The 26,384-nt window shown below is 45.9% G+C and overlaps 1 protein-coding gene across 1 annotated transcript in view; it reads right to left on the minus strand.

Moving 5' to 3' along the window:
• LOC144114534 (hemicentin-2-like) overlaps positions 1-26,384 on the minus strand; it is a 691,994-nt gene that overhangs the window by 6,630 nt on the left and 658,980 nt on the right. The window contains exons 7-9 of the mRNA XM_077648339.1: positions 18,806-19,090; positions 9,009-9,296; positions 3,069-3,434 (exon numbers count right to left, since the gene is read on the minus strand). Coding sequence (XP_077504465.1) covers positions 3,069-3,434; positions 9,009-9,296; positions 18,806-19,090 — 939 coding nt within the window. The remainder of the gene's footprint in view (positions 1-3,068; positions 3,435-9,008; positions 9,297-18,805; positions 19,091-26,384) is intronic.

Below are 26,384 nucleotides of genomic sequence, written 5' to 3' on the forward strand. Positions count from 1 at the left end.
CCTGCGCCTCTGTAGGTTGCCTAGTGCCTAAAAAGATATCAGATTCGCTTAGCGCCCGAAAACGCTACAAAAAGAGTCAGTTTAAAAGACGCAAGAAACCTTCAGCGGCGCCGTTTTTGAGACTCCAGCTTTATTCAGAGCATGTAGAAAAGATATAAACGCTCCGAACGCTCTGTGCGAAAAAAAGAAAATTGCTGTTGCATGACCACTGAGCTCCATCTTAGAAGATGCCGCGCCTGGAGGCGCCCCTTTATTGTCAACTACCCCTGCGCGCCCCTCTGGCGTCACCGCACGGCAGCTATCGGCTTGTGCGAGCAGCCGAAAAATTGAGCGCCTACGGAGTACAGCGCACTCGGTTGAATGCGAAAAAAAGTTAATAAAAGTCAAGCTCGCCTATGTTTCGGGAATGGCTTTTTTTTTAGCGTCTCTTGCAACAAGTTGCACGGATCCCCGTTTATTGAAATCTTAGTTATGTATGTAAGTTAAGGAGCTTACATAAAAACATTCCTGAACTTCACGCACTCCCGCTGGCCAAAAAAGTGATCCTCTCGCCCCTTTACGTCATTTCGTTTGATCACGTCACAGTAGATCAATATTTTAACTGCTAAGCTTTCTCATTAACGGCATCCCTGACCTGGCTCACATGAACTGATCGCGGCTGATGAGAGTTTTTGTTTCGGATAAACTATGCTAGCAGGGGGCTACAACTGCTTGTGTACCTTCTGTAACGATTGCCCTTAATCTACCTGACCGTCTTCGTCGCATGTACTTTCGGCTGTGTATCTTCGGTAAAATTCACAATAACACCATTCTTAAACACGCATTGCTTATTCCTCCATCGCGCATGGATCACAAGTTCAAGGGAGTTCCGCCATGTCGCACCGATACTCGTCGGAATTCATTTATTCCTCGCATCTGCACGAGTGGAAGGAAACGCCTCCCTACGTCCACCGCCACCACTCCTTTCTGTAATGCCTTCGGTCCCTGAGAATACAGGAATAAAGAAACAAACAAAAAAATAATTTATATTGATAAATTAATAAGTTAATAAATTAATAAACAAATAAATAATCTCCGTCGCAAGTTGCACAAAACCTCCCTCAGGTGGCTGTCGCCATTAGAGTATCTTTTTTTCATCAGGTGGGCATCGGGAAAAGTATGCAGGTTTCATTTTCCAGGGACGCGATTGGCGGACGGTACTAATCGCGTTTCACAGTGGTTATTGCTGGTTGTATCCACCCTGTGGAAATGTATAAAAAGCGATTAGGCGAGTTGAATGAAGTCCGGCATGGTAAGCGAGCTAGCGGCATTAGTCACCGAAATTTAGAACACGGCTGACGACGATTAGCTGCACTCTGTGGTCGAGCCTGTACCCAACCAATGCGACTCTGGCACTCGATAACTGCGCCGGAAACCCTATAACCAATGAATATTTCTTAAAGCGTAGCGAAATGGAGGTAAATTAATTCCCTAAATTAATAAAACCCAGAAATAAGGCTCGCCCGCGCCAGAAGGAACAGCAGTAGCAGCACAGTTTAAGCACCCAGCTTTCAGGTTCCAAAAAAGTATCGATTTTTTAAAACACGCTTGAAAGTCAATTTAGTAAATTAAACTGCAAACTCTTGAGACTGCTGGGTGGTTTCATGGTGAGTTTAGCAAGCACAAAATTGAGCACCCGCAGAAGCCATGAAACCGAAGCTATGCAAGTCAGATCTATAGGGTACGCCCCGTTTGATAAGACATCATGGAATCCCAGCGCTTGCAGACGAGGACACAGAGAGGACACGCACACAACTGCGCTGACAGGACACGCACATCAGCGCAGTTGTGTGTTCTCTCTGTGTCCTCGTCTGCAAGCGCTGGGATTCCATGATGTCTGACAAAAACCAACTAGCCCAGGAACATGCCTTGATAAGACAGCCTTATTTGGTCCTCTCATAGCACAGGCAAATTGACCACAACATAATTCAAAACTATGTTTGCATATAACTGGCCTCAGAACGGTGTCTAGGCTGCGCTCTACCACGACCGCACTGCGCTAGCGCGAATTCTCGCTTCTTTATCCTGTGCTGAACGGCGCCTTGTACGGCACTTGATATGATTTGTTCCATTCGAGCCATATATTGAGCTGCCAGTGCTTCGGCGCGAAACGATAACTTGACTTTTTGTGTAGCATTTACATACAAAGGTAGATCGGAACGCGTCGTAGTGGTGTCCACCCGCAGAGTACAAAAAGGGCGCAGAAAAAATGGCGCGGTGCTCAGCTAGTTGCGTGCATTGCCTGTCGTCTCCGCTTTCATCTTTACATGGGCGGAGAACCGTGTCAAGTAGATGTCAGAATCGTAAGGCTAACTACCGTATACACTTGAGTAAGGGATGCGCCCAACTTGGGAGCCAATAACTTGGAAAAAACAAAATCCGCAAAGAGAAGCTAGAGCTGTGTTTCACTTGTGTATAAATTTTTTTGTGCCGCACACTCCCAGAGGAGCTCCCAGACGACAACCGCTGCCTACTGCTATCATTATTATCATCTTCCACAATGCACCACTCCGTAGCTGTGTGATATTTAAAAGAGAATTTTGATGGCTTCTTGGATGGCAACGGCCGACCATGAATGACGCTGACAGGTCCACTATATGAGAGCATCACTTCAGTTTGTCTGCTCGTGGACTGTGAATTGGTAGCGGGAAGTGTCCTTGAACATTGTTGTTAAAAAGTTTTAAAGCTACGGAGATTTTGTGCACAATTTAGGGAACCAAAGATGACTTCCTTTATGAGGGTGTCGAGGACCGGGGTCGAGCCGCGGCCACAGCAATAGCGATGAGGAGCCTTAAAGGTCTCTGTAACTACGAGCCAGATACAACGCTTGACTGCATGGCGCCGTAAAGTGGTCTTCCCAGAATATACACGAAACATTGAACTGAATAATGCCGCTTTCGAGTAAGGGCCGCACCCTGCCAAAATCGGGGGGGGAGTGCGGCCTTTAGTCGAGTGTATACGGTATGTCACGAAGCTTTGAGGCGCATTCCACGAGGGCCTGAAAACGCTAGGATGCCTGGACGCCTCACCCGATCTTAGCCGCTCCTCCGAAGCGAAAAGCGTAGACGTCTTGAGCTGCACCAGCTTGAACTTGCCATTCTGGTTCACCAGGTAGAACGCGACCACGTACTCTGTGCCGGGCGATAGGCTCGACACAGCGAACGACGGCGACTCAGAAGTGGCGTTGAACACAAGCCGGTCCAGGAGGGCGTCCCGAATTTCCAGCTGGAAGGCGCTGCGCTGTCGGAATGTAGACGCCTCGGCGGCCACCAGGTCGGGCGGCAGCGAGCCGCCATTAGCGTCGCCAGCCGGTGTCCCGCGTCGCTGGCAGTCTACTTGCAGCCCGGCGTCCGTCACATTGCTCACCACGCAGTTGTACATGCTGCTCAGTGGACCTGCGAACGCCACAATAATGAAGAATTGTTCATAAGCGCGAACAGCGCAAAGGTCGTGTTCCTGAAGCGCAGTTTATAAACATTGTAATACCGAACCGGAAGATTATCTAGCGTTGTCGGGTTACACGAATGTGACCCCTTCAGGGGGTGACACATGGTATTGTCCAGCGAACGCACGCAATTTCACGCATCTCTTCGTGGGTGAGGCTGCGCAATATCGGTTTAGAGTTCACGACGGTCCATCCTATCACTGGCCAACCTCGGCTTCCAATTTCACGCCGTTCCTTCCTCACGCACGCACCAAGTGCCTCCGTGCGACAACAAAATCCCCCGCCAAAATCTTCGCATGACCGAGCCAGACACAATATTCCCATAAGTAAAAAAAAAAGCTCAAAATGGCATAGGATGCAGTATTCTCTCTGGATAAACCATTCATCAGTGCTGGCAGTACTTCCTGGCGACTGTTGCGCATCTTGTCCGTCTGTTCCCGCAAATTGTAGCCGATCCATTTATATCAAAGAGTGATCGGCGTAAGAAATGTGCAACGATCGTGCAAGTCATTACGACATAAAGTTGTCCTTAGCGACTAAGACAAAACGCTTCTAACTGCCCCAGTACCAAATGTACAACCAACTAGCCCAGAATTGAATATTGGCATTGTGTAAATTATTTTGTAAGATTTTCTGTGCATAACTAACCTTTTTTTTGTTCTATTCTGCAATCTGTAAATGTATCTGTTGTTTTACTAAAATTTTGTCCTCGCCAAATGCCATGTAAAGGGGGCTCGAACGTAGTCAAGTGGACTTGATTCACTTTTTGTTCGAGCCCCCTCCGTTGTTTCGAACGGAAATAAACTCAATTCAATTCAATTCAATTGCTGCCTTGATTCTAACTAGCTGAGGTCATACGAGACTGAATCTACTGTATTGTAGGCCGTCTCTTAGAATTCGTTGCACGTTAGGCGAACTGGTTTTAAGTAACAGTCGTTGTACATTACGCACACCTATGAAGTGTCTTTCAAATTGTTGTCGTTGAAAAGGAGGCTGGCGCCAGCTAATTAAGGGCCGTAGGCTCACACCGGCTCACAAACGAAGCAACAGTCGTGATAGCATGTCGAGCAAAACCAAACGTTATGGCCGTTAGGCATCGTCGTAATGCCCGAACAGCTTTTACAAGTCGGCACATCGTTTCCTTCGGTGCAGCTAAAGGGTGGTGTTAAAAAACAGCGCAACTGAACGCTATGTCTCCCGCATGTAGCTGAAACAAGATGTGAGCGCGGTGTGGTTTCTAGCCGTTCTTCTTAGCTCCGAGCGACCGCTCACCCATCTTAGGTGTATCGATCCATCCGCTGTGCACTAAAAGCGTGCAGTACTGCGGCAACTAGCGGGGCTATACTGGCTAATCAGAAGCCGCACCAACAATTGCAGCTAGTAGAGCAAAAGCAGTTTTACTATATATTGTCCGGTGCCCGTGCGGGCACCAGTCAAGTGCGGGCCAAGTAGGCTTTTTTCTTTTCTCCCTGAAGAGAGACAGGCTCCCGCTCTTTACTAATGACTAAGGAGCGCGTCTACAATGCGGCGCTGGTAAATAGAGTTCACGGTGGCGCACGCATCTCTCACCGAGGCGTCCGATGACAGCTAACTGGCGCGAACGAGCTGGGGAAACCTTGGAGAGGTCGTTCTGTTAAGGAAACTATACTGCTCGGTGGGCGAGTGGCACGTGTGTATGGAGCCGGGACAGAAGAGAAAGAAAACCAGAGAGAAACTGAGCGGCACTTAGCGCAGTATAATGTTGATTATGATAAATCCAGCACCTGTATTTATCATAATGAACGTCTACCAACTAGCTCATTTTTCTGCCCTGTTGCAGTATAATGTATCTGTGAGGTTCGGAGTGCACGGTAAGGCAGAGTACACTCTTCGCCTTCTTGATAGAAAGCCACGCCTACCTAATACAGTAAGTCAGATTGGCCCCACTCCTCCCACACTCCGCACCCTGCCCCGGAAATCTATCTACGCCACGCGCCTAATAGAGTAGCAGCGTATTTGCATCCTATTGCGACTGCATCAGTAAATACTATTTTCTTCGATTAATCGGGCGTACAGTCTGTTTACCAGACAATCGTATCTTGACAGGCATCAAGGCGAAAACCGATAGGCCTATATCGAGGGATTTTACTAGTTTTTGACTTCAACGCTAATGACTTCGTAGTGGTGGCTCAATGGCTACTATGCACAACTGCTGAGGCCGAGTTCGCCGGTTCAACCCCAGCCATGGCAGCTGCATTTTAATGTATGTGAAGCGCAGAAAAAAAAAATGATGACGGGCCTAAGGCGGCCTCTTATTCCCAGCAACATATACTCTAAATTTAGTTACTCGTTATACAGGCACTGAGCACACACGGGACCCAATTAAGAAATTTTCTTTACAGTGAAAAGGGGTCCCGGCCTTTTTCGGATAGAAAGTCATATTGCGAGTTCTTTAAAATAGCAATCCCAATTAATTTGTGCTAGCTGGCTATTTACAAAAAGCTGCAGTGTTAGGACCAATGCTAGCTGTTTGTCGGACCGCTCGAATTAGGTGATACAATTCAGATTCAATATAAGAGTTCAGTATAAGAGAACAGAGAGATTTAGTATAGCGTAGGCAGACATACGCAAAGGCATAGCATACGCTATAAAATAGCGTGCTTCGTACTGCGCATGCGCTAAACGCTATTCCAAACCGAGGTTTAGCGTACGTGCGCGTTACGTACGCTGTTTCTCGAATTTAGCGTGCGTGCTCTTGCGTACGCTAGGAAAATAGCGTTATCATGATGGCGGCGCCCACGTCACCCGCTTCGGAGAGAATTCGTCAATGTTATTGGGTTTTTAGGCATACTCATTGCCTTTAAATGGCACACGTGATATTCGCTTTACCTTCCCTTACCAACAGCATAACGAATGAGGGATAAACTTGCTCAGTTTTCAATTCAGTGTAACGATTATGCTGTTCTTAACCCTAATAAAACACCGCCGACTGTGGCTTGGCTTGGTTTGGATTTTTGCGACAAGGTAATCCTAGCCTTGGCAAACGCAATCGTCTCGGTGGTAGGCAGAATGGTCCGAAAGACCTCAATATGGAGTTTTAAAACCTTGCTGGGTTCAATTACCTGAAAGAAATTAGGCTCTGACTCGACTGAACTGGTGAACTGGCTATCTGCGCGCTACGACTTGGATAACCTTGGCTATGTGCGAAAAATGTCACTAAATATTTTCACACATTAACGCCAGATGGCGCCACTGCGGCCAGCGCTATCGATGCGTTCGGTTTGGCATATGATCAACTAAATGTGCCCATGCGATTTCCAGTGTAACCTCCCGCTAAATTCTTGCGTATAACGTACGTAAGCGCTCATACGCTATACTAAAGGTCTCTATTATATATAACCATTGTAGTATGCGGATCAGGCAGAGGTTTGGCACTGCCAGCTACCCGTTCTTTCGAATCCGTCATGTTTTGACATTCATTGACTAATTCAAAATACTGCTTCTGTAATACCACGCCATTCTTTAATCGAGATTTGGTACGCTTGCCAGTACAGAATAAGGAGAGGAAGAAAAGCAGTGGTCAACGTACTCGCTACACATTGCTTGGGTTTTCAGGTCAGGTAGTGTTTTTAGTAAAAAGGTTGCATTTAAGGAACCTAAAGTTTGTTGAAGTTTTTCGTTTGTGTTGGAAAAAACGGCTGACTGCAGCTAAAATATGCGCAACATAATACACGCACAAACGTCGGGTCGTAACATAGGGACCGACAGCCTCTCAAATTTTTCACATCAGTCGTATAAAAGTTGTGCTAGCAGCATTAAAGGGACACTGAGGAGAACTCTACCATTTTTTTTTTGTTAGCAGAATCTGATAGTTCGGCATTTCATGGTTTTGTTGCCGCTTGTCCGGGCGCGAAAGATGCATTTATTTCAAAGAAATTTGGATTCGAAGTTGAAAAAGTTTTTCCCGCTCCTCTGATTCAAACTCAGGGAACTCTTATGACGCCACGGCAACTCTTATGACGTCACAGAACGGAGTGACGTGAATCGTGACGTAAACGCAGACTCCGTGATTTCTGCCGGCTAGCGGTGCGGTGTGCAACCTTCCTTTGCAAGCCTCAGAGGTTCGTGACGTCCATGAAGTAAGGATAATTCCTCCAAGGTGGCGCCTCTTGCCCTATAGGAAGTCATCACGCTTGTACTTGCGAGATTGCCCTGTGGCGGCGATACCTGTATTTTGGTTCTTGCTATTTTCTACATTACAAGAACTTTGTTTTCAGGAAGAGTGGCGTTTTTGTGATCAGGAGCTGGAATTCTATGGATACAAGCCAACTTCAATTTCTCCTCAGTGTCCCTTTAAAATTTAGCTTGTACAAGATTTTCTAATAAAGGACGAAGCAGCAGCCAGTGCACTTTGAACATTTAAAATTTAAGATTCCGCTTTCGCGTCGTCAGCACAAGCGTGGCAACTTTCTGGCATAGTCGCACGTGCGAAATGCAAAAGTCGGACCGGGTTCTAAGAGAGTAACTCACTATCAAGTTGTTTGCTGTACAGACGGCACAGTGTTGTCTAATGCAACACAACCAGGCGCGGTTTGCTTGCATCTTTGTTGTGTGTGGAGATTGATGTGGCATGCGAGATGCTAAAGGAGATGGCATAATTGATTGCACTGCCGCCGGCGTCTGTCACAGGGTAATTGCGTAGTTTCGTAGTCGACAAAAGTGGTGGGTGTTTAATTACACTTTTGTCTCGCGGAAGTGCCTTGGAAGTTCAGAAAGCTGTGTCTGAAATATGGCAGCCCTTCGCACTCACCATCTTTCAAGCTAACAGCATACATAGACGGAGTTTATCTGTGCACCAGCCAAACACAAGGAGTATATTTTTATGCCGAATGCACTGCTTTCGCAACGTATGCTATGTGCTGCCGCCTTTGAAAGTATCTGAAGTATAATCCACAACACTCAGGATTTTGTCACGACTTCAACATCTGCAAGAACTTCCCAATATCTTTCCGAGCGTTTTACAAATGAGGATACATTCAAGCGACCGACGGTGGAGAATTTCGGAAAGTCAGGCAGACGTTTTTAGGACTCCAGTCCTCACGGCTCATTGAATCCTAGGCTTTACTAATTTAGTTATATCATTAAAGCGTTAGTCATGGCTATAGTTTATCTGTAACTGCCGGTAAAAATAATATGAAAAATTCACCAATTTATGAGCTCTAAAAGCGAATCTGTTTCGTCGATTAATTGCATCAGTTCTAAGATCTAACGTTCTGGTTAGTTCAAAGCCTAGGGCGGCCGCTCTTTCCTCATTTATAAATGATGCACTATATTAAAAACTCCTGTGTTTATAATTTAATTGTACAGTTTTTCTTGAGCTTATCATTACACAACGATAGCGTAAAGCTCCTGAAAAAGTCTTACGAAGTCATTCAGTTTGCTTGATCGAATTCATGTCGGTCCTAGTTAGCTCCAAGCATGAATATTAATTATCAAGGAGTTATGCAGAGCATAGAACGAGCACTTTCATGAAGAGTGAACTCACCTGCCCGGACAATCTGAAAATAGCAGGGCGTCGCCATAGCTCCGATCGAGTTGTTTGCAAGACACTGGAACGTTCCGTAATCTGAATCCTTCCTGGCGGTGTAGAACAGCACGCTGCGTCCTCCCGAACTGGTGAAAGAGGATACCTCGTGTTTTGAGACAGAACTGTTGAACGTCCACATGAACTTGACGTCCTTGGGCTCAGCTGAGACGTCGCAGATGATCTGCACCTCTTCATGCCTCGAAGCAGCGTATACAGTAGTCTGCGATCGGTTGCAGGCCGGAGCGTCTGCAGTAGTAAAACGAAAGAACTGTCGTTGGCGGAACGGAGGATCACTTCACTCCATGTGGAAATGGAGCAGCACACAAAAGCACACAAAAACCCTAGTGGAGAGCTTCGTTCACCACCAGACGTTTTCAGCCGAAGAGTTACGTAAAGAGCGCACCGTTCTGCATCTCGTGCTTACTGCGACAGTGCCGTAAGCTCCCGGTGCACAAGAAGCCAAGAAGCAGAGGTCATTAGTACCATTTATCAGTCTGGTTATAATTTGAAACGAGAAATGAAACAATGTTGTATTTTTTACTTCCCCAGTAGATGTGGGGCGATAAGCAACTTTAGGACTAACCTGGAATTAAAGCGGCTGTTTGGGCTTGTTGGTCAGTGAACATGGTAAAAGAATGCAGCGCGAAAAAAACAAGGACGAACAGAAGTGGACAGGACAGGGAATATTCTGAGCAGTGTTTTGCATGATTCGTACATTTACTATGACAAAAAAAAATAAGCTCTGGATAGCCTCTGCACGGTTGAAATACTTGTATAAATTATTCGTGGAGTAATGCCATAATGCGAGAACAGCGAGGAAACAATGAGGTAGCCGAACCGAAGCTAGGATACAGTGAGGATGGTGCACTATTCAAAAGAACTGGGTCCTTTAGAGCGGTTATGATGCCATGGCTCTAAATGTTTGCAGCGACGAACGTGATCACTTTTAGTCCTGGGAGGCACTCATCGAACGAGAAAAAAGGGAAGTTTAGTTCTATTTCTGAGACTTTGTTCCCACTTAATAACCCGGACGGAAACACTCTAGAGGCGAAGCAGTATTCCAGGCCCTTTCTGACAACTACTTTGCGATGTCCTCGCTCTGCCGTTGGTTTTGAAAACGCATGCATATAAATTCAGCTGTGACGTTTTCCTCAGCAGTAACCGAGCTGGCTTCTCCAAGCAAATTTTTTAGGAAAAATGCTTCCAGCTGGCTGCCTGCGGCAGGTTCAGTTATCCTTGATTTACAGAGTCCCACTTGCAGTTAGATTAAACAGGATAGGTGAAGCTTTGCTAAACCTTACTAGGAGGAGGGGAGTTAGGGCGTATGGTTCTAGAGAAAGAGAAAACACACGAGGGTGTTGGGCGCACGCATGCTACTTGTCAAGGAACAGAAAAAAATGCTGTTCACACATTGGGATTCAAAAGAGTCTGTAGAGGGCGACACAACACAATATTGAACCGGTGAATTGCGGGATTGGCACCTGAGTATTTTTTGCTCCAGCCCCGGCATGTCGTACAAAGGGAGTTGTTTCATAGCAAGTGGCCGTACCTGTCCTCTGTATTTTGCGTAGAGTGAAAGAAGGTGATCAATACTGTCCTCGAATGTGATCGACACGTCGGGAGGGCGGGGATCCACGGCTGTGCGTCGTTAATAGCGCAAAGAATAAGCCCCTCTAGCCATTTTGCGGGCCTATTGGATTACTGTGGACATCATAGTACGCACGAAGCACTGCCGCAGGTTTCGCATGCAGCCAAGCATTCTCTGGAGGCCAACCACAGAGACCTAACCAAGTGTTCCTCGAGGGAGGATTGTTAAAAATGTTCTGTTGGGTTTTCTTGTAACAGAAATTTGGAACTAGTTTACAAAAAGAGAGAAAAAAAGGACAAGTTACAGCGGTAAATCCTTCCTCAAATTTTTCTCTTCTAATTTTCTTGTCTCCCGGAATCGTTTGGTTTAGCTTTGTCGTCATAATATTTCTTTGTGCTTTATTCTGCTTCAATAATATTAGTATTTACGGTCCAGCACTCTTTTAATTTGAAGTTGACATCTTTTTGCTCCTAAACATCTGAATTCCTCTATCTTCTATCGCTTCATCAATATTTATTTTGTTCTACTGGTTCATTATTTCTCATCCCCCGTACTTCTCACTTAAAGTTTATATTTTGCTTACTTCAGCATGAGGTACTGGACACGCGAAAACCCATTTCAGATAAAGAGTCCTCTCCAACATAATTCTTTGCAATTCTAGACTGAGTTCGTATTTGTCGTTACCCTATTAGTGGCCAATCAAAGAAAACGTCGGACAACAAGTTTCGAATTTCTAGTATTTCGTCACAAATGTAACAGAAGCAACCAAACCGGCATATTTATTAAAACTGTATTACTAGAAACTAAAAATGAGCAAATTATAGTTTGCCTAGGAATAATTGAACTGCGCAGCCTGCTGTACTGTATGCACATTCAACCGTATAAGATAAACCAAAATAAAATTCGCGACTGTTTTGTTAGCCCCAATGCAGAGGTACGAGCAAAAAAATTTTAGGCTGTTTAACCTTTAAGGTAGCCCTGTGAAGTCAGTGATGATATAGCAGGTCCACGTTTCTGGCGGATGGAATTTTGATTTTGCACTCGCGGCAACCTCTCACATATCGACGGAAAGTAGCGGCCAGTTTGGGCCAGTAGTGCGACTGGCGCACTCTGGCGAGAGTGCGTGCAAAGCTTAAGTGACCAGAGGTGGGCTCATTATGAAAAGCGAGAAGTATTTAGTCACGTAGATCTGCACGGATAACCAGAAGATAGGATTGAGCACTGCTTCCGGCGCTTTTCTTGTACAGTATTACGTCGCGCGTACAGAATGATGACAGGTTCTTAGCGAACAGTCGGGGTACGCTAAAATCGAGGCCCTACAGACAGTCGATCACAGGTTTTAGGTCTGCATCAGCAGGTTGCCGGGTCTTTAAATCAGACGTACTGATGATGCCAATATATTAAAAATTGCTGCTTTCACGATGAGGGTGGTGATGATTCTGGATTTTTATTGCGCAAGGGCATCTATGGCGAAAGAGCGCCATGGCACAAGGTATTTTCGATTTCTCAAGGTGGGGTCAAAGACCTATTTCCGAAGCATTTCACCCTAAATAAGCCGAGCACCAGACCAGGGGAAAGCTTGTACCCATTGTATCACCGGTGGGCACCCGGCGGCACAGGGGATCGAACTCCGCACCTCCCGCATGCGTGGGGAATGCTCAACCCCTTGGCCACCGCTGCGGTGGACTTTCGCAACAAGGTGATGGACTGATACAGATCTGCGAGAATAAATCGGAGCTTTTGACACTTTTATAGTCTGCATTATACATGATACGCCGGGCATTACAAAGTTAGGACTTCCATAAATCATTAGAAGTTAAAACAAATTTTAGAAATGACACAAAACGCTTTTGCCATCGTCAAGGAGCACGCGTTAACTTAGGGTGGTGGAAATAAGCTTTTTCGCCAGGCTGTTTGGTTCCCTGAACTTTACCATTTTCAACAGTTCTTTTTAGTATGCTCATAAACGTTTCCGTCGAGTTTAACTTGTTTTTCCTTTCCCGGACCTTTTTTTGATTTTTCTTTAAACATTTTTCTTTTCAATCTCTTACTTCTACATCTCTTTATATTGTAGCACTTTGATCGGCTGTAATTTTGCAAATATATTCCAATGGAGAAAATCACTCTAAAATTTGTTTTTCTTATCCTTTTAGCAAATATTTCCAGACACTTCTTTTCTGCTTGTAATAGCTTCTTTTCAGTCTGTGATCCTCTTACGATCCTCTTTATGAGATATTTTTATTATCTTATTTACTGCAATGCATTCTTCGTTTTTACTTTTCATTTCCTTTCTGTCCAAGACGTGTTTTCTTCATTAGGCATGCAATATTAACGGTGCAACCATACTATAAATGAGTGCAGATATCTAAAGGTTGTATTTTGCAGTAATTTTAGTTGTAGCTCACATGTCGGGGACATACTTTCAAGGCCCCCCAATAGGCTTTGGCTGATAAGAAAAAAGGCCAAGGACCGCACAAGTAAAACTAGGGTATGACAGCTTACACTCCACTATTATGACCATTGCTGGAGTTTGGTTATGTCGTTGGAGTGATCGCCAACGCCTAAGTAGATATAAACGTGTTGAAGGGGTACAAAAGAGAGCACTGCGATTTATTTCTAACGCACATAGAAGATACGTTTAGATCATTATTCTAGCGAGATGATGTGAGCTCCAAAGCCTTGAATCTTACCACAAGCTGCATCGATTAAAGCTGTTGCACAGTATCATCAGAAATCGGACAAAAATTAGATTTGGTACCTGTCAGCACTACAACACATCCCATTCAACACGCAGAAAACACATCGCAACAATCTTGGTGCCTCAGCGCGGAATAAAATCTTACCAGGGCCCTTATTCTATAAGCTGTCCATTTTTCATGGTCTATTTCGCGGTCATTTGATCCTCTGTCGTTGGTCACTCGGATATACTCTTGGCTTTGAAGCGTCTGCGGGAAGCGACCCGGCCATTAAGTGGTTGGCGACCGGAACTCACCACTGGATGCCATTGGCCGCGATATGCAGCCAAGGGTGTGGTGCATCGCAGCGCTCTGTCAACAGCAGGCAACAGGACCTGACCACTGGCTCCATTGGCTGCGATTGGATGCAGCCAATGGTGAGGTCCGGTCACCAACCACCCAATGGCCGCTTTCCACTGACGCTTGAAAGCCGCGGGTACATCTGAGTGATCATTGGCAGAGGATCAAATGCGCGCGAAATACATGGCTTGTAGAATAGAGGCCAAATGTTCTTAATCCCAACACGATAACCGAATAGAATAGGTTATTGAATGACAATCCCTGCTTGACTAATCAAGAGTCTTATCTGCTGCCGTATATTAGCAACGTACTGCGTTTATGCTCATTGTGCAGCTACTTTAAAAACAAAACGTAGTACGTTTGTTCTAGTTAATTTTGTGCTCGTTACTTTCTTTGCTTTGCTGCATAATGATGTACAACAATGTCTGCTTGTACCACTCCAGCCTTGGCTACGAAAATGGGGCTACAGTATTGATTAAAAAATTTTTTTTTGCTTTCTAACTTTTTTTACTTCCTGTCGTGAATTTTGTTTTTGTCTCGTCTTGCGCTCTGTCTATTCTCAATGACCTTAGGCCGCCTACGCGCGACCTTATATTGCAGAGCTTTAATACCCATATGGAGGAAAAGTGTTCGTCGGCGGTGTACTCTGAAGAATCCGAAAACCACGTGCGGCGGTTGGCAGGTGGCAAAGTGGAGAGAGGAAAATGTCCTCGGCACTCGTGGGAGAGAGGTGGGTGAGGCCGGAAGGTGGCTTTCACAGGAAGAACACAGGAGGTGGCTATCTCGGACGGAGGAGGTTCTGACGTGGGCGGAGGAATGACCACCTTCCACCTTCATAACCCTCCACCGTGGAAGGTGGAGGTTGAGGAAGGAAGGGAGCTAAGTAGAGGACCGGATATATATCAGAGCGGCGTGTGCATGCCGGATGCCACTTTTTGTTGAAGTGGTTCTGTGCAAGCCTCCGTTGAAGGCTTAACGGCGCTGCGCGCTGTTTGTGAGTGGGTCTCATGAAAGCGGGGCCTTCAGCGGGCGGCGTACAAAGCGTCGAAGACGTACAGCGAGTCCGGCAAGCCGACAGTAACGCCTTCGGAGAGCGCATCATCGACAAACGGAAGATTCTGCTTTCGTGGGATCGCACTCCAAAGGATTACTTCTCCGATCACAAAGCCATGATCGTAACGTTGCACGACAAGCCACTACCTGAACCGAGTGTCGATGGATGCTGGAGATCAGACATGAGGTAGAAGACCAAGTGTCCAAGGGAGTCAAGTACACACGTGAACAAGGAGAAAACACGTAGACGCACGCAAGTGTAAAAATGTGCAAAGAAGACTAAGTCTGTAATAAAGGGAGATGTGAAGAAATTTTTGTGATGTATTGTGTCATGCAAAGGGAATGAAAGTCTAATGCGATGCATTTTCGTCGGATCGCGGCAGTCACCACCTGTCAACTTTTTGGATAACTGTAGGTCAAAGCTGTGGCCTCGAAACTTAAAAAAATAATTTCTCCAATATGAATAGGCAGGGTGTTTTTCGCTACAAAACAGGAACCTTGTCTTGTATTTATTTTAGAAAAAATGTCCCTCTAAATTCTTCTTCACCTTTTTCTTCATTTAATCTCTATTTATTGCAATAAAGCCCGATATAGTACGCGCGTCGGGTGCCTTTTTTTCCACTTCTAATTTCGTAATAAAAATTTCAGTATAGGTCACATTTCCCGGATGAAACCCGCTTGAGCTAAAAGCTTGCATAAAAGCGTGTTTTCACCCTGTCTTTTGGCTATAAGCCTGGCATTTTGGTAGATGCTACGCGGAATCTTATTAAGACAAACTATACACTTATTCACAATTTCTGATCAGTTACTGACAAGGTGTAATGCTCTAATGATCGCGATTTCTTTTAAACTACTTTGAAAGGGACATAAACACACCTTGTTTTACATATCCGTGCGTCAATGATATACCTCGAGGCGATACTCGCCCGCGCAATCTTTTCTATTTGCCAGCGCATCAAAGAAGTCTGAAATTTATTACACCAGGTTTGAAATAGCGTGAAGAGTAGCATGTTCATGAAGGAGCTTTGGGCCCAGCGTTTATTTCCGAATTCACAATTCACGCAAGCGAGTAGAGCTCGAGTGGGCAGCATCTAACGTATCCCGTGCTTTGAGCAGACGCAGGTGACCCCATGAAACGTTGAATTGAAAAAGGCCTAAACAGGCCACTTCGCCGCGCTGCTGCATTTACAATGCACTCCTCTCGAACACGTCTCGAAAGAGCGTAGGCTGCTCCAGGCCTGCCCCGATGGCCGCCATTCCAACGACAGGCCGGTTGCTAAAGAGGCGAGGGTGTGCCGCCGGCTGGTGTCACGTGGCGCTGCAAATTGAAAGTGCCTGCGACGGCTCCTGACAGATTGAGTTCCGCGTGTTGCTTAGCACTATTACGAAACGTCTCCAGGCATCGACTTGCAGCGTCACACAAAACCGATGGCTATAATAGGGCACAACACTCCTGCCTACATAGGCGCCACGGCTCTTTAACGGGGTCGTTTGGTAAGGCCGTAAGGAGGTTTCGCTCATTCTCTAAGTGTCTGAGAGCAGTGCTAGTAATAGGGTGGGCAAGCTTGCAGTCACATATACTTGGCGGTTTTTTTTATTCTGTGCAGAAAAAGAAACCATAGGAGCGATAGCCTGCTGCAAACATTGGGACATGTCTTTGCAGCTCAAGTTTCTAAGCACAACGTAAGGTCTGTGCTGAATAGTTGAAAACTCGCTTCATTTGTCTCAACTAATTAGCTCATTAGGAAGTGTACAAGTATCGGCGGTGACTTCGAAGCAGGACTGCTAACGAGATGGAGCTCGTTTCCCCCTTGCAAAGCGTTTCGTTTTCTTTAAAATTTGGCGGATGAACCAGGCAGCTTTGTTGGCGTGGTCATTACCACCAAGGATGCCGCACTGACCCGGCAGGCTTTGAAAAATGACAACACTGCGCTGACGACAGGGTTCGATAAGTTTTTCCAGACTTTGTTTTGTCCTAAGTTGAGTTCCAGAAACTAAGCTCACAGGAACCCACAGCACTGTCGAAAACGTCACTACGTGGGCGTACTTGCTCGAAACCAGTCGGACAGCTGCCACCATTTAAATGCGTCTAGACACTGTAGCCTTCATCAAAGGCTATGACACTCTTATCTCTACTGTACTTTGAGCGAAGGCTGCGAAAGTCTGCATCCGTTAATAGAAGCTTTAATGGAATGAACGGCAGGCCCAGCTGTTCCCAGCGGTGCTTGCACTGCTTACTCTGACTTTGCTTCCATGCCTTTGTTCCCGCTTCTATGCTTTGAAAGCAATCCAATTCTAGGCTCACATTCGGCGAGGAAGGATGTCGGCGCGTTGAAGGAACAGCCGTCGGTCAAAAGAATTAACAGCCAAAGGTCGTTTCCCCGACGGGCCCGCAGTGCATATTTCCACGGTAAATTAACGGGCACTCCAAAGCCCGTGGCAAAAATAGGGCTCTTAGTGATGTAAAAACACTGCCGGATTATAAAATCGTATATGCAGATTTCGAGTGAACGAGGGTGTAGCTGTGCAACTTCATATCACCGCGCGCGAGGCAGAATCTCCTCCCCACCACCCCGCCAACTCGGCGCTTGACGAATAATGCATGCAAGGGATGGCTAACACACCTTGCCGACGGGCTAGGTGGTTCGTAGTGTCAGGAAGCATTATAGCGCATATGAAAGATAAACACGTTAGAGAAGCAGGACACTGGACAAGCCCAATTTTCATCGTTTTCTATTTGCTTCCCTTAAAGAGCGCTAAGTATTAAATAGAGGGCAGGAAATAATCAGATGAAAGTCAGCGCTTGTCCCGCGTACTTCTGCTCTTATGTGTTTCTCTTTCGTATGAAGCTTCCAGAATGCATAATGGAGTTTTCTACTCCATGTAACAATGAGAGTTGACAGAAAAAAGCGGCATGTCGTGAACGTTGCACTCTTTGCAGCCCGAAGCAACACTTTCATATGCACGCGTACTTATGGGAAGCTGTCAACTGCTTTTGTTTGTGACAATAAAATTATGATTAACAGGTGTCTGTCAAAGTATATAGGGCCGGTATGGCATCATTATTTTTCTTGATTTCTATTTCCTTCACCCTATGCGCTCTATAACACTGGCGATCCGGCACGAGGCCGGAGAAAATATAAGCGATAAATGGTTTCACGCAAAACTCGGCGCAATAAAGGTATAGATCCCGGTAAAAGAAAAAAAAAACGACACAGCCGTGTCGAAAATATCACAGAATGTTTTGCCGTTTTATAGTACGGCACATTTTTGTTGTTTTGTAGTTTTTACTGTACTACTGTAGTTTTTTTTTTTATAGTACCATATATACTGCAGTCTGCAGTTCTGTGGTACTTTTCTGTAATAACTAGACAAGATTGTATTGTTACTAGAAAAATTTCTGGGGCTACTACACGTTCGTGGGAATAAGTATCACACAAAAGGTGTTGTGACGACAGAACATTTTCCATGGTGTTTGTCGAGTGGTGTAGGATTATTATTGTGGTTTTACCTACAAGGCCGCAGTTGTTGACAGCTTTAATGGCCCCTCAATAAATTCACACAAGGCCACCATGGGGCACCTGTATCACAAATATGTTCAATTTAGCAGACAAGGAGAGGGAATTGAGGGGCTCGATCGTTACAACACACATATGAAGAAAGCCAAATCACTGAAACCGAAGAGAGCATAGATGAATGTTTCTATTTTTTTAAATATGTTTCTTCTTTCTTAAGGAAATCCACAAATTTAAATATTCATACAAGCATTCCCTTATGGCTTCCTTGGTTTCAGTGTTTTGACTGCCTTCGTATGCCCCAATATATGCAGCGCTACAATGGGGTAAAACATAATGGAATGCGCAGCCGTCCGGGCACATGACCTGAAAACGCATGGCGCGCTTCTAGTAACACTCTGCATGTGCACCCTGCGGGAACTGCAAAAAATCGATGTGCATCAGCGTAAGAAGCGGGAGGCCGCTCAGTACGTGTTCCCGTTATGTGCGCTCCGCTGGCGATAGGGTGTGGGATACTCTCATTTAGGGCTCGACTTCCACCACATTTGCGGAGAGGTCACTTACGCTTGACGGTGATCTTGAGGGGCTGGCTTTCCGTTTCGCCGATCCTGTTGGAAGCGACGCAAGTGTAGGATCCGGAGCTGTCACGGTGGACTCGCTGCAACACCAGCGACTGGTTGCTCATGATAACGTGTCGACCAGGAGAGAGGTCCCTCCCGTCGAGCCGCCATGCAACGTCCCCAATGCTCGGGTTGGCGTCGACTCGGCACTCCAAGTAGAGGTCGTGCCCTTCCACAATGTTCCACTGGCGCGGATGGCTGCCTAGAGTGAGGTGCACCTTCGGCTTGTCTGTAACAGAGAGCGGGGAGGAAAGAAAGAGAAGGTAAGAAAGCCGCGTGACGCTCTAGTGGGCTGCAGAACTCAGCACAACTGAAGAGAAGCCTAGGCCAACCGCGCACTGCAAAAGCTGCTGTTTAGCATTTTTAACACATTTTTTAGGCAACTGAACTTGAATTGCTTAGAGAATGAACAACTCGCGCCTTTTTCGTGCGCGTGGCGAGATAAACAAATAAAAAGGCGTGAAGATGAAACGCTAACTTCAACTGCAGAACAAATCGTAAGCGAGGTTTAGGGTCCTGAAACTGCACATGGGACAATGAGAAACGCCGTAGTAGACGGCACCAAAATAATTCCGCCCACCACGAGTTATTTAAATTCCACTTATATTGCCTGCGCATTTTAGTTTATAGCCCTTGGCGTTGCGGAACGATGCTTTTAAGGTCACATGATTCCTTCGAACATTCGGGGTGGGAGGGGGACTAATAGATAGAAGCCGATTGGTCATTACCATGAAATTGTTCACGAAATCAAAGCAAACTGGAAAGAGACAATAATAAAAACAGTTCATGGGCATTCATTTCTGTCTAACAAATTCAGTACTATCCATCTTTGGTTACAGGCGCGAGAACAGACACAACACAAGGCAGAAAGACGGGTCTTTCTGCCTTGCCAAAGATGCACAGTTACCAACTTGCCCAGCAAGCCGTTCTTTCAGTACTATCCAAACTGCTTGCGCATTAGCAGAGAAATCAGTGGAGGAATTTTCTAAACCAAAATAACTTCAAAAGTGAGCGTAACACATGCGGAAAGAAAAGATGCAAAGAACCGACATCAACACATGTGCAACGATCAAAAACTCTGAACATGCTATCAGAAAGCACTTATAAACAGTAAAAAAGGAGTTATGCTGAAACACAGATACTTTCAGTAATTACCCCAACACATCTGTAGCAAATGCATGCGCAATCTTGACAAAATAAAATACAGCCTCTCCAGAACTGGAAGGGTGAAAATGCGGAATCAAAAGCCTACTTTTACTTGTGATCGCCAACACCAGTTATACCCTTAGGCTGAAAGAGGCGTGCCGCAACGCAAAAGAAAGGTTAAGCGCAGATTACTTTCTTTTGAGTGTCCTTTCTTCGCATACCAGAAGCACTTTTGCCAGGACACTTGCATAGCCATATATGTTTTACTTCTAGTTTATTACCTGTGAAAGAATCCATAAACTGTCATGACCCCCCGCCCCCGAAGCCTCCAAATCAATTCTTTTTTTCGTTCCTGCCCGACGGTCGCTACGGTCTGTGAATTAAGGCCGGAGGGTTTGCAAGCATAGTTTTCCACCTGCTTTTTTATCTACAGCTCAACTGACTAATGCCAAAAACTACAATGATGTTCGTCAAAAAAATTTTGCGAAATACCGCCCTATCACATGAGACTTGTGCGTCAGCCTACAGTGAGCTCTTTTCTCAAGGTACCTAAGTATTCGCCTATGCATTTGATGGCAATTTCACTTCTGTACGCGTTTTGCTCATTCTTCACAGACTCCAGAGTGAAAACAGCTCTGAGTTTTAAACCAGCTAAACTAGCGAAGAGCTACATCATTATAATTTGAAAGATGGGCCACCCATCCTGCGTGTCGCCGCACTGATGTTCTTAGCATTACTTACACGTTCCATGTCGAGCACATCGGGCAGATATATTGCACGGCAATGGTACAAACGGTTCACAAATGAGCCAAAACTAAAATGAATGCTAGACAACAGTGTTGTGCGAGCATAACCTGGCACAAAATTCGGCCTCCCTTGTTCCTGTTTCTCATGACTCCGTTTTGAGTGCCTGAGAACGACCTGCAATTTCGCAGCGCATTAAAGTCTACCGCGGAAGCTTTTTTTTTCCTCCACATGTTCTCCAGCCGACGCCTTAGGTTCTTCTCATCTCCGTAGGCGCGGGCTAAGGCCGAATGACAAAAAAAAGAAAAACATCTCTCGCAACCGTGAGAGCAGAAAGCTTTTTCGCTAACAAGTCGAGGGCGCCCGATACGAGCTACAGCAAAAGATACCTTGAGCCGAGGAAATTTCTTCAGTTCGCGCTACAAGTGCCGGGGTCGGTCGCGCCGATTCACTTTGCCAAATGCGCAGCGGCAGTGCGCGGTGGCACGCTTCACGCCGCGCCTTTGAGCGCATAAAATGTTCGCCACGGGTCGGTGGCCCCGCCTAAGATGCATTTGATATTCTGCAGCGCCGGTGAGTCGCACACCAGCAGCAGGAGAGGAGCAGGCAGGGGAACAGAGGATGTTTTCGCCAGCCGCATTTGCACAGAAATCGAAATCGGCGAAAACGCGCCCGCAAACTTCTCTTCGGGTGGCTCGCTTTTGAGTTGTTGTGGCCGCCCGCTGCTTCGCATGGGCGTCGGGTGGAGCGCGGTGCACTCGCGCGCGCGCGTGCGTGCGTTCCCCTGCAAGGCACTGAAATATATGCTGTTTGTAGAAGGCGACAGCGCAGAATGCACGTCTCCGGGGCCGAGCGTGGTCTTTGATCATCCCTCGCCAGACAGCTAGCACGTACGTGAGAATTCTGCGAGAGCGACAAACAAATAATTTTCCCGGGGTGTAACACGCAGAGCGCTACGGCTCTCACACGTACGCGCTGCTCCTTCCAGTTACAAACTCGTGTTTAGTGTTTTCAGTATGAAAATTCGGCGCCTAAAATAAGGGATATTTTATATGCGAGATTCATTTCTCCTTTCAAGCCTCGACAAAAATTCTGAGAGACTCGAAAAATGAGTTTAGATTGTGAAGTTGTATGCCAAACACGGCATGCGTCGATTATTAACGAGCGCGCATTCCCCATTGCACGACAGCTACGTAGAGCCCTCCAGACTTTAACACGCATAGCTGACCACTAACCAGCTGTCGTGGCACTCCTTCAGAGCCATCCACCTTATAGTTTCGAGGAATACAAATGACATATACGCGTGTTAATGATGATGATGATTATTATAGAAGCTTATGGCGCAAGGGCATCTACGGCCAAAGACCCCGCACCTCCCGCATGCGAAGCGCATGCTCAGCCACGTGGTCACCGCTGCGGTTCTCGTGTTAATAGGACTCGCTTTTGCGTTTGCCTGTCCAAGTTAATCTCGGTTGGACGGCGCCAGTACCGGACAAAACGCGAAGATGACGGGACAAAGCACTTCTACTCGTTGTCTTTCTTCGTGCTTTGTTCAGTACTACTGCCTTTCAAGGCCCTTGAAGCCTGTTGTTTCCGGACTCTCAACCAAGTTTTCAAAATATGGCTGTCGCATGTGTTGTAGTAATGTCTATATTTTCGGCTTTTCGAATGTTTACGTTCGCGAAAGTAAGGTTACAAGACTATAGGCGTGACAGGAAGCTCGGACTGGTGCTGAAATTGTGCTATTAAGTCGCCCTCTGGTTGAAATTCCGGAAGGGAGGCGAGTCTACCCTCGGCGATGCCCGCGGTGACCGCGGATACCGTGGGGGGGGGGGGGGGGGGGGGGGGGGGGGGGGGCAGCGAGTGTGTGCATCTCCAACAAAGGACGACCGCTCCGCACGATGTGCGAATCGCCACCTGTGCCGTTCTCTCTGCCCTCCTGTCTGTACTATTGTCATCCGTGGCGCTGTGGAATTATGGGAGGTTTAAATTAGCGTTAGCACTAGCTGCACTGGACAGCAGCGCCGGTGCTTCCTCGGCAAGTTTAGGTCGACTCCTGTCAGGTGTCTGCTACGGACCTGTTTCGCATGCTAGTAAAAAAATTGCATTATATCGATTACGACGCATTCAGTTTAAACGCAGGCCGGGTCAAGTTCTGGACCACTGTGTCCGGCATCGACCCAATCCGCCCCGTCCATACGCGAGGAGAACCTCTCCTGTGCAGAATATGGCTCGAAAATGACCTCTCTCGAAAGCCTCTTCTTTCCTCCTCGGATCGCCGACCGTGGTTTTTGAAGCGACTGCATATGCAAAGAGGCCATTGCGCACCGTCTCTGCCCCTGTCGCTTGCACAGTGCCCTGAAGAGAGTCGCTAGACATCGCAATGTACATCTGGACGACCAGTCACTGTCCTTTGGACGTCGTTCTCTCCGCGCGTCGGGTCACAGGGCAGTGAACCATCTGCGGCGCTCCCTTTACTGCGCCAGCCTGCCTGAACGCCGCTGAATGGGAGCAGTGGTTCTGTGTGGGACCACGTTGCATGCGATGCATGTCTTTTTTGTCTTCATTTACTCTGTTCCTCCTTTTATTCTTCTCACTCTTCCTTCCCTTCTTGTGTTGCTGTCTTGCTTCCTTCATTTTTGTTATATTTTTGTCCCTCGGGCCCTCTCCTCCAGCGCACATAGCAAGCTGCGTGATGTTTTCTCAGCTTTCTTTAATGGGATTTGTCATTTGCTAAAAGAACCTACAAAATATATTTATACTAGGAAAATAGGCAACCGAAAATCCTTGAAACACCACAAAAACCTCATGAAGAGCGATATAGCACATTTCTTGTTTCCGGCGGAGTACAGTGAATTTAATTGCAGTGTATGCAGTCCCATATAAAGTTTAGAGAAGACGAAGTCAGCGTCACGATTGACTTAAGTTTGTTTAGGCCGGCGACAGCATCTCGCTTCGCTGTCTGTGGTGCAACCCAAAATGGATGGTACGTTGAACTGTTCGATCCGTGGCACAAAGGCATAATCTTTGGCTGACTTTCAGGTGAGCAAAATATCTGCTTATTCGAGTCGAACTGAATACTAGTTTAGAGTGGAAACAGAAACACACGACGCAAATTACGCCGACATCGGTCATCCCGAAATGGCTTCCTTCGCAAACGATTTTCTCGTTGCCTGGCCCGGCATCGGTACTCAAGCTGGCGCCGTCCTCTTAGTCGTTTGAAAAACATTCGATCGCGTCCGTGGTGACCGACTTTGGAACATAAATAAGCGAAACTGCCGCGAAGGAAAACATATGCGCGAGCTTTTTTTCTCATCTTTCTAGCCGTTTATGCTAACAACTTCATAGAGATAGGAAACTCTGTATCAAATATTTTTCTTTTGAGGCGTGCTTGACGTTGCCGTCACACTACTCTGCGTACGGGAAGAGAATGGTAGGGCGGAAGCTCCTGCTGGAAGCGATGAAGGTAATAAAAAGGCAGAATTCTTTAAAAAGATTGGAACTTGGTAGAGCAGGGAAGAAAATTTTGTACTGACACTAAAATAGCAGTCACTGAGTTTTTAGGTTAGTCATGTCACAATGTGATATAAAAGGATAAAGCTTCTCAGCAAAGCCAACATACAGATGGTATGAAAAAAAAACCTGAAAAAAAAATAAAAGCTTTATGCTGCTTCGAAGGGCGCGGGCATGACGCCTAGTGTGATTATGTATGTGTGCGACGCCAACAATCTGCGGAACCACGCTACTCATATCACGCATAGTAATTATAAAAGGATTCGACCCCATTTATTTCTGCGGGGACTGTTCTCGGCTCTGCTTACAAATTAAACTAAGCGAACGCTCGCCGACTGCAGGGAACAATGACTTCGACGCTGTGAAAGCCTAGCTGGTATCTTAAGTTCGCAATTCAACTTTGAGTACATCTATTTGCAGCACCTTTCGATTCGAGGCTCAACTTCTTGCTTTCATTCCAATCTCCAGTAGCAATATATGTCACAACATCCTTTTCTTCACCGAAGCTGTGCCATTGAAGTAATATATTTGTTCACTAGAAAACTTTGCAGTTATTGTGACAACTTTTATGCGCACTTGTTTCGTAAACTTTTCACTGTCACAATATCAGCGTTCGAATTTAACACCACAAAGATAGCCTAATGCAGCAATTTCAAGCTTACGTTAAGGCATGTGTATTGGTTAGTATCAGGACTGACTACCTTGTCAGTCACATCTAGAAAAGGATAGGAAACGAACAGGATGTTCCAAACCATTGTTGAAGAATTAGCGGGTTCAGTATGAATCACTGGGGCGCTTATGGTTTTTTTATTTGTGCCCAGTTACTAGTGCGTATTTTATACGTTCGGAGACATTGTGTAACAGGTTTGGTTTCAGTTCAATAAGGTCTCGACTTAAATTCAGTTTCCACTATTCATGCGCCTCAATTGCTTTTCGCGCCAATTCGGAACACCGACGTGCGCTTCTCCACGCTTGTTTTACGCCTCAAGTATGGGTAGGTTAAGCACGAAAGCAAGGAACACTTACATCTATAGCATTATCTCACTCCATTTGTTTTGCAAAGGAACCATCCGTGTGGGTAGCGATGACGGGACTGTTTTACGACGAATAGAAGTCATCTTGTCGAAGTTGGCCGCGCACACTGTGGCTCCCCCCACTCACCCGCCTCAATGTTTGTTCACTTTTCTGTTGTCAAGAATTCCGTCTTCTTGTCCTGTCTCTACCATGGACTGTATTTTATTACTGTTGGTTGTAACGTGTGCATAGCTATCATTTAAAGAAAACAAGACAAGCAGTGTCACTCACATATTGGCTATTGTTCTTGTAAATATCAGTACAACTATACTAACCTCCCATCCCAACACGCATTACTTTCTGAGGTTATTCGAAGATCTTTTGGCAATGTCGCTTTTTTGTACACCTTGTTAAAGTGCACTCTCCCAGATTCCCCTGTTCCATATTACCGATCATTAAACACTTGGCCCTACTTGAAAATAGTTCGAGCAGAAAATTACTTGATATCCTTTGCAATTTCATCCAAGCTGTAAATTTCTTCTTTTTATTAATATTCACACAGATACAAGAAAAATAACATTCCGGTGGTTCCAGGCATAAAAAAGAAAAATCTCTATTAGGACATAGGAAAGCTCTCTGCCAGACAGAAATGGAAAAGATGGCGAAGATATAGCTAAAACAAAAATGTATGACTAAACAAATTCACTATTTTTTCGTTTTGAGTTTTACAACTCGGAAATCTCATACTGAGAAGGGTGATAAATATTTTGTCGCTGACGTTACAAAAATCTTGGACTATTAAGAATATTAAACGAATTTGCTTCCCCTTTTTACACAGTTTTCTGATTTTTGGGAGCGCACATAACGAGGATTTCATCTCCTGACCGGCGCTGCAACAAATGCTTCCAGCTCAAGCGGATAATTTCAGGGCCTCACAGCGAAATAGTGAGCAGCCAAAGAATGACAAAGGCAGCCTTAATGGCTTTCTATGTTTGCTTAACGCCTGGCTCTAGACTTCTATTAGCTTACCTCGGTGGCACCGTCCTCTTTACAAAGACATCAGGCTGAGATGGTCGCCGTTATCAAAAATAATTCAGTATCCTTTA

Source organism: Amblyomma americanum, chromosome 1, assembly GCF_052857255.1.
Source record: "Amblyomma americanum isolate KBUSLIRL-KWMA chromosome 1, ASM5285725v1, whole genome shotgun sequence".
Lineage (NCBI taxonomy): Eukaryota > Metazoa > Arthropoda > Arachnida > Ixodida > Ixodidae > Amblyomma > Amblyomma americanum.